The sequence below is a fragment of the Cucurbita maxima genome, unplaced genomic scaffold, assembly GCF_002738345.1.
Source record: "Cucurbita maxima cultivar Rimu unplaced genomic scaffold, Cmax_1.0 Cma_Scf00024, whole genome shotgun sequence".
Classification (NCBI taxonomy): Eukaryota; Viridiplantae; Streptophyta; class Magnoliopsida; order Cucurbitales; family Cucurbitaceae; genus Cucurbita; species Cucurbita maxima.
In genome coordinates this window covers 2,257,749-2,270,505 of record NW_019272040.1, presented here as the reverse complement: position 1 = coordinate 2,270,505, position 12,757 = coordinate 2,257,749, and the positions used below count along the sequence as shown (strand labels likewise).

The 12,757-nt window shown below is 38.3% G+C and overlaps 1 protein-coding gene across 1 annotated transcript; it reads right to left on the bottom strand.

Moving 5' to 3' along the window:
* Positions 1-91: 91 nt before the first annotated feature.
* LOC111497612 lies at positions 92-12,704 on the bottom strand. The gene is made up of 20 exons (XM_023148445.1): positions 12,218-12,704; positions 12,065-12,104; positions 11,736-11,984; positions 9,703-9,802; positions 9,544-9,618; positions 9,102-9,200; positions 8,709-8,825; positions 8,465-8,580; positions 8,152-8,251; positions 7,536-7,888; positions 6,705-7,035; positions 5,533-5,738; positions 4,882-5,100; positions 3,277-3,463; positions 2,567-2,817; positions 2,143-2,235; positions 1,960-2,061; positions 1,319-1,676; positions 1,115-1,252; positions 92-1,047 (listed from the first exon to the last, which is right to left on the bottom strand). Exons 1-20 carry the CDS (start codon positions 12,432-12,434, stop codon positions 373-375), a joined length of 4,026 nt encoding a protein of 1,341 aa, XP_023004213.1. The 5' UTR covers positions 12,435-12,704; the 3' UTR covers positions 92-372.
* Between the last annotated feature and the right edge of the window lie 53 nt (positions 12,705-12,757).

The following is a 12,757-nucleotide window of genomic DNA, read 5'->3' as shown; positions in this document are numbered from 1 at the left end:
CACCCCATTCAGGATTCAGCATCTTCATTTGAGGTAAATATTAATTGACATGCATCACTTTTGGAACACTCATTGACAGGTAAAAACATCTTCGAAAACAATGAAAAACATAAAATACAACTCACATCTTCACAGAAGATGACCAACCTAATCAAAGGCCACCACACATAATGGAACGAGTGTGTTCTAAACATAATGCAACAATGAACATAAGAATATATGCAAACCGCATATATAATGGAATGAGTGTACTAAATTTAATGCAATAATAAACTAAAAGATATATGCAACTGCCAATCAAACACACGAAGATACATTACAACAGCTGGGAACAAATCAACCTCCCTTTCTATACTAAACTATGGCTGGATTTCAAAATTGTGATACATTTGGAAGAGAGGTATTCTGAAGCTCGGGCATCTCAGATGGGGCCTCCGATGGCAGTGCTGCATCATTTGTCGACGATGAATTGTGAACAGAGGAATTCTGAATCTCGGCCGCCTCTACAACAGCCTCTGAATGTTCTGTATTAGTTACGGACGATGGTATTTGAGTCTCTACTAGTGTCGTGTTAAAGGATGATAGTTGTACATCAGATGGCTCGGAACCATTTGATGTCGTAGGAACATTTTCTGCTGGAGTAGTCGGAGATGTGTCGGTACCTGTTGTTGACGTCGGGGCTTTGCCATCCAAAACCTGTTCGCTTAGTTCTGATTGGTTCGGTGTACCGTCTGGTGGTGGTTGCGGATTAGCAGGTGGTGCTTCCAGAAGCAATGGCTTGGCTGGTTGCTGCAATGCTCCTTGTGCACCAGGAGTTGGCTTCTTGGGAGCTAAAATGGAAGATGACAAAGTAGGCATTCCAGGAGGAAGGATTTCAATTGCAGGCTTCTTGCCTGCATCTGCCAAGCTTGTGAGTTTCGGTTCCTCGAGGGATGCAAAAAATGCAGCTGTGGCATCGGTCTTCTCCGACACAGTGTGCGCCAATTCCTTTTGAAGCATTTTGTTCCAAGACTCGACCAAGTTTTTCAATGTCGGTCGACCATGAGCCTGGAAATTGCACGTAAGTTAATACACAATCAAAAGTACAGATACAACACAGCTAAAGATGACATACATGAGCATGAAGCACAGCTTCCGCAAGCATTCCTGTGTCTTGCCATGCTTTTTCCATGAGAGCATTGTCTCCCAAGACTGCAGCTGCAAACGCTGCTTCACGTCCCGAGCCGATCGAGATCAAATTGTTTACCAATCCCTGTAGCATTTACATCGTCATTTACCATAAACGGACCATTGGAGACTAATTATTTAAAGTACATACACTCAGTCGTGTCAACTCTCCATGATTCGCTAATCGCAGAGCCAATCCTCTCAACTCATGACCCTGTAAAGCACCTTTCAAGGAACCTGCAGCAGCTAACCTCTTTAGAGCCTCACGAGCGATATCGGCTTGTCCAGTAGCATCAGCAGCATCAATCAAATCCAAAAACTCTTTAGCAAATTTCGTAATTCCTTGAAATGTTTCCACAATATCTTCCTTTTTAGTTGTTAGGCTGAGAATGTCATTCAAATCAAGCCCTGTATTATCTTGCCCCATATCCCTGCTGTTGCTCATTGTAAGAAGACACTGAAGTGCTCTTTTTAAATCATTTCCTTGCATGGCCAGATCAAATTCCAATCTGAAATTTTCAACAATTAGAACTAGGACTAGAGTAATCAGATTGTTATGCAACTAATATGGCTTTGATTAACACAGTGACCTCATATCGAGCGATAGAATCCAAGCTACTAGTCAAAGAGTGATTGAGGAACTCTGTATAAGGGGGCTCGTAAACGGCAACAAACCACGAAAATGGGTGTACATGTTTGTATGCTTTCTAATAAAAAATCTTGATGTAACAGCAAACATATGCATTTTATTTCTACAGTAGGGTAGCATCTTTCCTGCAAGTGTTTGTTTACCTTTTAGATATTCCATGCAGATGTAAAGCTTCGGTGGCATAGCCCATTCCAAGCATAAATTGGGCTAGGTCATCATGATGTTCTCTACCAAGCCTACTTGCCCTGCAGGAAAAAGAAGTATTTAGGACTTGAAACAATTCTGGCTATTGCCAACATGTAAGAGAATGAGAAAATAGCCAATACCATTTGACAGCACTGACAGCATCACCGTAGGCAGCAAGACATCGGCACCGAATACCGGGATGATTTAAGGATAAAGCATGTGCACTCATGTACCTGGCCAAGAAAAATCAAGCAGCGTAATTCATGAACCCTTCCAAGCATAAGAGATAATGACATTGGAAATGTGAAAGGGGTTGATAAGTGATGGTATAAACTCTAAGAACGGTAGTGTAATTTTGTAAATACTCCACAAGCACATCGTTGGATGAAAGATTTAGTGAACTTTCACCAATAATTCTGGGATGGTCTAACACAATGAAAATACACGAACCGACAGAGAACCGGGTTGAAAATTTGAGCTGAAAAACTTCAACACTTGTTCTTTCTTTTGGGAGGAAGTGTAGTTATGTCCTTTACATTGCAATAAACTACAAGATTCAAGTACCTGTCAATCAACCAGAGAACACCATCTCGAACACCAACCACAACTAGAGGTCCTACAGGGCGTTTCTGCTCAGCTGGGAAACGAGTAACAGCCACTGACACTCCACCACCGCCAACTGCTATCTCGTTAGCTCTTCTTTCTTCAAACTCTTTTTGCATCATTGAGTCATCTGAATCCACTTTCGACTGTTTGGGTAATGATAAAAATGGTGGCACAGAAGGAGCTTGCTGAAATGATGCTAGTCGCACCACCTGAAATTTTAAGGTAAAATTAATATTAAAAGATAAGAAAGAAATTCATACGATTCAAGAACCATATACTGCTATATACCAAAATTAAGTTGTAGAAACACTATTTTGAGCAAAGGGTTCAGCAAAAGGTTTCAAAAAATAATGATATTTTTTTGTTCCCCTTGGTTTTAAGAACTAGTTTCCAAATGGTAAACCAAATGTCATCAGTATTTTCTATAGTTTTGAAGAGGTTTTTATCAGAACTATAAGAAAATTTTAAATTGTTAAATTTCACACTGGAAGAGACTTTCCCGATCAGAACCTGCATGTATTCTGAAGTCAGTAGGAAAGGTCTTCCCATATTGTCAAGGATATGCATGATCAAATCAAGATTCACATTGTGTGGACCCAAAATCAAACAACATGGCTAATATTGTGACCACGGATAGTCACGTACAAAGAAAGGGAAGGATATTTGACCTGAAGCATTGGGGGCCTCAACGTTATCCTTTCTTGGTTAACAGTTTGAGGGCCATCTACAGTAATAAGAGCTAAGTCCCCATGCTCAGCAATGGCTTTAGCTTGTGCTTCTTTCAACTTCATCTCGTCTTTCATCCTTTTCGTTTCAATGTCAATAGGTGCAACTCCAGCATCCACAAAAACGCATCTAAATCAAGCAGCAGAACTTAAGTACCTGAGTTCTAGACTTCTAGTAGTATTTACTTAAAATTTATAAAACTCAAATTTCTATCATAACGATCAGATATCTAGAACTTCAAATAATTTATAAGATATCAAAGAATATGAATTACATTAAATGACAAAGACAGACAAATGAGAAAAGTTATTTGAATGAGCAAAGAAAAAAAGACTGAGTACTCTCTTCGCTCCAGAATACTCAATCTCCCCTTTCTCCACTAAGCCTCACCAGAAACAATAGAGATGGTAGAAATTTTTCCCAGTTCTCTCAATGGAAACACACATAACAATGAACAAGATTGATCAAAATGGTAGAAGAAGAATACTTAAAATTTGAGAAGCCCATATGAACCATATGTTACATAATTAGTAATGTTTAGCCCAGATGTAGTTATCCTTCAAGAGAAAGTTGAGCAAGATGGATAGGAGGATGATCAAATCAGTTTGGAGAGCGAAGTACATTGGTTGGTTCCTCCAGAGGAATATTGTTGATGTGGAAAGAGGAAAATAACTGTCTTTGAATCTATTCAGAGGTCTTTTCCATCTCCATTTGCTATCTCTTCAGCAACAATCTTACTGGTGGATAATGGGGGTGTATGGGCTGACATCCCCTCGGAACATGAAAGAGTTTTAGCAGGAGATCTTCAACGAATCAACAAACCCCATGTCATTTTCATATCAAATGTGAATAATGATTACAGATACAACAACTCATCACCTCCTTGGAAATGGCTAGGTGGTAGCTGTTGCAGCTAGTGACACAACGTAAGGGGATGGAGGGAAAAGGATGGACTAGGTGACGAGAGGAAAGAAACAAATGAATAATATAAGAAAGAGACGGGAAGCAGCAGTTGAAGACAACAGAAAAAAAACAGAGGGAATCAAGGGGAAAAAGCGGAAGCTAGGGTTTAAAGAAGAAAACCGAAAGAGAGTACGGTCAGGCGGCACCAGACAAAGCTAACAGCGAGGAGGGGTGGCTAAGGATAAAAGAAAACAAAGGCAAAATAGAACTAAGGGGTGCAAGAAGTGGAAGGGACACAGCCGATATGCAGCAGACGAAACTGATGGAGAACAGTGACAGAAGGAGGCCTGTCGACGCATCTATGGCGTTCAGGAGCCTGAACAGTGAGGCAGCAAGAGCTTTGGAAGGGGAAAGGTTATGCAGTGTCTTTTCAATTCCCAGAAAAGATGCCTCTTCATTTCCAATTTTCGGAGTATAGAGGAAAGGGAGTGCTTCTAATAATAGTTTGTTTTTTTCCATTAACGGGGCCTGCCTTACAACTCTTGCAATTTATTGGGAAGAAAACAAATTCATGAGAAATATGATGAACATTAAGCCAGGAATCAAACAAGAAATTACGCAAGCAAGGGGGAAATGTAGCTTACTCTATAGTAGTTGGAGTAGCCACAAATAGTTGTCTACGGTGCCAGACAGCTCCAGTAGCATATGGAATTGCTACATCACCCAAGTACCTATACTGAGGACGCAGAGAAGATATGACAATGTAATGCTGATATGCTAAGGCACAGTATTCAACAGTTTGATCCCATGCAGTCCACTCTGGCTGGGGAAGAAGCGCACCGACAGGCTGAAAAGTTTCCCAGCTGCATGATATACACCATCCAGAGTGAATAAAAAAGAAAAGTATGAAAAACTTGTATTTAGAAGTATAAAGGTGGTGACTTGTAAAGGTATAAACTCGCCCTTTAGAAGTCCAGGATAAATAATCCGTAAGAAAAGAACTATTTGAGACTTCCAAAAAGGAAAACTAACCAAACATGATTTCACTAAATGTTTGTTCTAAAATAACTCAAGTCTTTGGCACCAAATAATGGGAAATAATATAGATTGTTGTAACTATAATTTATTTGCGATTCATGCCAATCAGAGCCTTTTCTAGTGTCCGTTGACTTTTTGGGTGAGTATTCCTCTTTTTGATTGGAATAAGTTCCATTTCTTATCTAGAACAAAAAGAAGAAAAGAAAGAAATAAATAAATGAGCCGTGCAAAATAAATAAAATCAAAGTTACACAAACCTATACAATTGAAAGTTTGGTGGAGTTGTTTCAGCCGAAGATTTATGGGAAGAAAAACCATCGTCGAAACTTGTAAAGGAAGAAACACCACTGTTACCGAATCCTGATAAAGGCATTGTTGAAATTGCTGTTGCAGCAACAGGACTAATTCTCCTGGATGTTCGATATGCAACGCCAAGTAGAGCCCCACCATGCAAACCCACAACCTAAAAATTTTATTTTAGCTAAATTATTTTCTCCTCATACTGAATAATGATGTAAAGTAAATGAGACAACAAATATGAAAAATGCAACGACTAGCAGAGCTCATTTTAGTTTGACATGGCAAGGGATGAAAGCAGTAGAATATCCAATAACTGTAAAAAGAAATGCAGACCTCTGATTATCAGACAATTCTATAAGAAATAGCTAGATATTAGACAATTAAGATTAGAGAGCCCCATATGCTTTATTATTCTTGTTTCAAGAATATTTCTATGACCAAAGCCAATGAGAGGGTATTTTTGTAATCCCCCTTGGGAATTCTAATTGTGGAAATTTCTCACCAACATTTTGTATTTCTTTAGTATATAATGATGATTGTTAGATTAGGTTAGGTTTTATTTGATTTGGATTCATTTCGTAATGGTAGATTAGTCTTTGCATATTGCTCTCATTAGCATAAATAGACCTCTTAGGTTTGTATCTAATTATGCAATTCTATATACAATGTAAACCCTGGCAGTTTTTTTTTTGTATTCTCCCCCTCTTTTCGCTTCCTAAAGTAATCAAATCAGAGCTTGAACATGTCGGATCCTAAATCGAAAGTGAAGTGTTGTCAGTCGCTGGTGCAGTGAAGATACACTTTTTGCAATTGTGGCGCTGCGTTGTACCTTTGTGTTTCGCCAACAGTGTGTGTGAGTTTCGAGTAAATTATGTGATTTTGGTGGCTGGTGGAATTTTGACTGTTCATTGCGCTTCCGTGAATATGGAGGAAGAAGAAGGGGAGGATGATCAAATCTCAAGTAAGTTTTGAAATTGGTAAAATTTTCATGGAAATTGGAATTGGAAATGGAATTTGGCAATTGGAATTTGCAAGTAACAAGTAACAAGTTTTAGCTTACTTAACCTTCTAATGCGTAATGAAGAAAAGGAAAAGGGAAGACAAAAGAGAACAGATAGACTTGAAATACCGGTTCGTTGCGGCTACCAATAGACCTCATTAATATGTTTGACGTTCCATCATCGAGCAATATACGAACTTGAACACTGGCCGAGGAAGCAGCAGAAGCAGCTGCAGCCGCTGCTTGTGCTGCTGCTGCAGCAGCCTCCTTTGCTTTCCGTGATGATCCGCCCTTAGGAATTACAGGAAATCTAGGAGGTACAGCAGATTCAAGCAAAGCAAACCTGTCTCGACATGTATCCCAGGCCAAAAGCCTCGCACTTCCAGAATCAACAATGGACCAGTCACTTACTTTGTAGATGGAAAAGTAGGGAATATCAGGCCAAATTATAGCAAGGTACCTGCATCAAAATGATTGTGACTTTCCAATGAAACTACAACTTCTAACCAGATTCTTGATTTAATCTACTAGAAATCAATGGTGGCAAAGAATAGCAAGTTACAGAAAGACAGCAAAACTGTCAAGTCAGAGAGCAATAAATTCCCGGCCAATAAAATAGACATTTACTACATATATACAGGATAAACAAAAAAAAAAAAAAAAATACACCCACGTATTGGTTGCTTATTACTCGAGACACTGAAAATAATAGTTTTTTTTTGTAATTATTACTCGAGACATTTATTATCTTTATAATTTTAGTTTTCGCTTTCACTCGCTTGTAGAGTTTTTATCTTTTGATTATTTATCTTTTTTCATTTCATCAATGACTAGTTTTGTTAAAAGGAAAAAAGGGGAAAAATCTGCTAATCCATCTTCTATGATTATGGATGCACAACCAAATATACAATTCATTTTACACAAAAAGGTTCAAACAAGAGGAATAGGGGGCAAACTTACTTTCCGGAACTGCTAACAGAAAGAACCGAATATGCATCGTGTGGAACAGGAGTACTGATGTGCTTTTTGACCTGCTTTACTTGTAGCACCTCATCTCCCTTTAACCTTCCTCCTTCAGATAAGGATCCATTGTTTCCCAAGGATGGATTGGTTGTGTGTGACAATTGAAAATTTAGCAACTTTAGTTCCCTTTCAACGATATAAACAGCAGCATGCTCTTGGCTGCCTGATGGAGTTGGAAGAGGAGCTACTGCTGGAAGAGATCTAGCATCAAGTTCACTGATGATAACACCAATATTGGTTCCAGTAGCAACAAGATGAGGTTGTAAAGGATGAGCAATCATACAGTAAACCTGCAACATGAGACCGATGAGCAATCATACAATAAGCCAGCAACATGAGATAGGGTAGCTGTTTGATAATTCATGTTATTTGATTTCGCTAAGAGGAAGCAAAAAGAATTCTCTTGGGAAGAATAGAAGAAAGAAGAAGATGCAAGAACACCATGGGGCTAGGAAGAAACCCCCAACAAAACAACAAAAATCTAGGCGAAACCAAGACAAAACAAACTTATTAGGAATATTTACAAGATTCATGCTTGTGGTAAAAGACGTACCCTAACTTTCTTGTTTGGAGCAAGCACTTGAGGAGGGACAAGGGAAGAAAGTTCACAAAGAGGTCTTGTGAGAGCTGAGTACGTGGGGTGCTCAATAGCCCTGAAAAAGTGAAGGCATTAACCTATAAGACCCTTGATGCAATAAGAAAACTGAAAAATCACAAATGAAATTTAATATAACCTAGAGATATATGGAAGCTGACACAAGCTCACTGCTCTTTATTTCACAAAATGAACACAAGAATGCTCAACATTCTTATCTAACATAACTCATTAATCAAACGAAAAAATAACAAGAAAATAAAAATCACACCATATGTGGGAATCTTTAACACAAGTGAGAATATCAAGGTTGGGAGCTCGAGGATGACACCAAGATGCAACACTGTGGCAGGCCAATTTTGGAACAGGTTTGATGCGACGCAATTCCTGAGAAGAATAGATTAAATAGGATAACATAAAATATTCAAGAGAACTTGGAAGTAGATAAGGTAATAAATATCTGCTAAATGCTTCAGTATTGTAAAATGTAATGAACTATTGATATGCAACGATACCTTAAAAGAGATAGTGTCCCAAAGAGCAAGTGTTTTGTCTGCACCAATCGTGATAAGTTGTGGAGAACCTCCAATCACTCTGGACAGTTCGACAGCTACTACCCCACCATCATGCGCCTATCAAGAATGCAAACGATCTATTTTATCATCATCCCAGTTCATTAATCTTTGAGGAACACACAACAAATATATTTGATCATGAAAAGGATATGTGAATACATTAGTCATCAAGTATTCAATTTCAAAGAAATAACCAGTTAGAGGTAAATAATGGAGAAAATTGGACTGCAAGAGAAAGTTTTTTGAAGAAGTCAAAAGCATAAAATATTTAAACATAATAACTAACAAACCTACTAACAAAGTAGTTATAGAAATTGAAGGTAGAGGGCGCACTTTTAAGCTTAGTTTTGGTACAAGTTCTCGTGAATCTTGGCTGTTGTCCGCACTCCAGAGTACAAGCAAGCCATCACTAGCACCAGAAACCAGAAGTGCCTGGCAATCAAATTTACAAATACAAAACGGTAAAAGATCCAGAAGGAAAGCAGGGAAAGCATTGATAAGGAAAAGAATATGACATGAAGACAGATAGCGGGTACATAAGAGAGCTAACTCAAAAGGGCAACTTATTGAAACGCATATTTATAATTCAAACATCGGTCCCTCAAACTTTACATGCTCTCTCAATATTGACAAAGTCAAAAAAGTTGTAGAGTAAACCAATAATTAATGAATAAATGACCTCATTAGATAAAAATGAGAAGTTTCCTATCAAATTAATTGAACAGAATCGATGTACCATCATACATTACAGCTAGATAACATTTTATGGAGTTACCTCACCCGAGGAAGCTATGAAGGTCATCAAACATGAGATTGATCCTTTATGACCTCCAGTATATCTACGCACTAGCTGCAAAAAAATATGAAATGATAAAATAAGAATTAACAGTTTGATAATGCTATCAAACTTGGCCAATAAGTAAATATCCCATACCTTCCAGGTTAGCATTGAGAGGACCCTAATAACACCATCTGATCCACCAAAGGCCACAAGAGGACCATCTGCTCCTGAAGATTTAGAGAGGAACTCCATGCTGCAACATGGAAAAAAGACGAACAGTTTAGTGATCCAAAACCACTAACCACAAACAAAAAGATTCTGATAGCAGCTTAAATAACACATTTTCCTACATTTCTCATGTTGGTATACAGAAATTGAGGCTTTAATTGAAAATATCAACTTTGAAAGATTTGGATTGTAAAAAGAAAATGGAAATTTTCATAAATTTTGAAATTCAAGCATTTGAATGTTAGAAAGAAAACGTGAAGTAAAATGTAGTCTATATTGAGACAGACATGTTCTTTTGCCCAATGCATGCATTAGGACGAATAAGAAAATTATTGACAGTGCAGTTACTATGTTATTATCATAGGAGAGGAACAATGTAATCCAACAGTAATGTGTCATCTTATGATAATAAAAACATAAAGTCCCTAATAAATAAACAAGTTAAACAACAAAATAAAGAATGCAACAAGGTTAATGATTGTGTCAAGCGCAAATAATTCACGCAACAGCATTTGCCAACATGAGCATATCTCAACTAACATGAAGCATGTGTTCTTGACCAAGAGGTTAGAGATTCTAGGAAAACACTGACTAAGGGCATTAGCCAAAAGAAAAGCCAAGACAAAGTAGGTGCATTAGTATTAATAGATTACAAAAATGCCCTAAAAATCTACTTTTCAAAAGGCTTAAAAGGATGGAGCATCAACAAGGATCAAGTCCATTAACAAGACAGCTTCTAAAAAATGGGAAACAAATTGTCAGTTTTTTTTAAGTTTAATCGTTCATTGTTAATTTCAGGAGGACAGGAAAAGAAGGCTTAGATACTGTAACAGACTTAATTTCTCTACATTTGTATGAGAAACAAGATGCTTGTTGAAGAACACAATCCAAGGATTAGAAACATGGGATCGAAGAAGACAAAATAGAAAACATATAAATTACTTTTTACTGACTTCATTTAATGTAAAAGAGACAATGCATTGAAAATTCGAAAAAATATGATTCATTTCCTTGGCAGAGCCTTTTAAAATGTTCACTTCGATGCAGTACAGATTTTTGGTAACCAAATTCCTTTATGGTTACTCCTTTGAAACTGTAACAGACTTAATTTCTCTACATTTGTATGAGAAACAAGATGCTTGTTGAAGAACACAATCCAAGGATTAGAAACATGGGATCGAAGAAGACAAAATAGAAAACATATAAATTACTTTTTACTGACTTCATTTAATGTAAAAGAGACAATGCATTGAAAATTCGAAAAAATATGATTCATTTCCTTGGCAGAGCCTTTTAAAATGTTCACTTCGATGCAGTACAGATTTTTGGTAACCAAATTCCTTTATGGTTACTCCTTTGAAACTGTAGTCCATAATATAAAACCTGAATAAAGACAAAGGTCAAACCCTGTAATAGCCCAAGTCCACCGCTAGCAGGTATCACAGTCAACCTTATAAGTAATGTTTCGCTCCCCTCTCCAACCGATGTGGAATCTCATAATCCACCTCCTTAGGGTCCAGCGTATTCGCTGGCACACTACCCAGTGTCTGGCTCTGATACCATTTATAACAGCCCAAGCCCACTGCTAATAGATATTGTCCACCTTGACCCATTAGTATAGTTGTCAGCCACACGATTTTAAAACGTGTCTGCTAAGGAGAGGTTTCCACACCTTTATAAGCAATGTTTCGTTCTCCTCTCCAACCAATGTGAGATCTCACAAACTCAATCCACAGACACCAATTGAGGTATATCGAATTATTTTGTTGAAGTACTACTTTCAGTTCAAACATTCTTTGAGATTCATTTGAAGACAGTACACTATCAAGGAATCACAAAATGTAAATGGGACAAAGAAATCCTGGATTCCAAAACTATATTCGAGATTACTTCCAGTCAAAAACACAAAATTAATCCATAAACACACTATCAGGGTATTAAACAGAGTGAAAACTTACCAGAGAAGAGATTTATTGTCAAGATCCTGCTTCGGTACATCACGGCCTCGCATTGTCACCAAGTCCAAGAATATGGCTTTATTTTCACAACAGATAACTAGAAAATGCCTCCCTTTTGTGGAAGGGGCAGGGGAACTCAAAGCTGATGTAACTTGATTGACAGCTGAAGGAGCTTCAGCAGCTACGGAACGGTTCCGCCACAGTTGCCAAAATCGAACGTCGTCGTCATAAAAACTTACCTGCTTCACACTGCATCAAACAGTGCACCCCATGAGTTAGTTTTCAAACCGATGCAAACAAAAGAAAACGAGGAAATGCCAGACTCACACCTTCCCCCTCGTATAGCTTCAGTCGGCTTCCCCTTCGAATCTAACAATCACGTTCACGAGACACAAATCAGCAGAAAATTTTCAGGTTACGATTCAGAAAATTGTTCAAAACATAACAATTAAAGAAAAAAAAGGAATCTCGACGGATCGAACCGAATTCGCCCTCAGCGAGCTTCTCCAACTTGGCACCAACAAGACGCCTCTGATCAATTCCGCCTGCTTTGAGCTCGTAAATGACCTGCCGATGCTCCCAATTCCATACAGAAACGTGATCCGACGCATCGGCGGTTACAAGCCATGGATGGGTCGGATGCATCTGTATCTTCACGATCTTCTCGTTTGAAGGCCGGAATGCTCTTAGCCTCAACATTTTTCTTCCCTTTCTTTAGTTCAGCAGCACCGGAACCTACTTCAATTCAACAGGAAAACGAATATTGAGATTCAAATCTCATGAACAATGCTAGCTAAACGCAGCTCTCGACTTCAATTTGTTGTCTGATTCTTGTGGTACTCGCCGGCGGTGGATTTTATAGGAACGATGGAGGGATCTTCAGAAGTCCGGCACTGGCTTCAGCTCTGAAGAGCAACCGTACGCCGTGGCAAAGACTTGGTTTTTTTCCTTCCGGTACTTCGAATGGTCTCAAAACGACGTTGTATTGTCAGCTCGTCTGCTTAAAGTAAGATTACCAAATT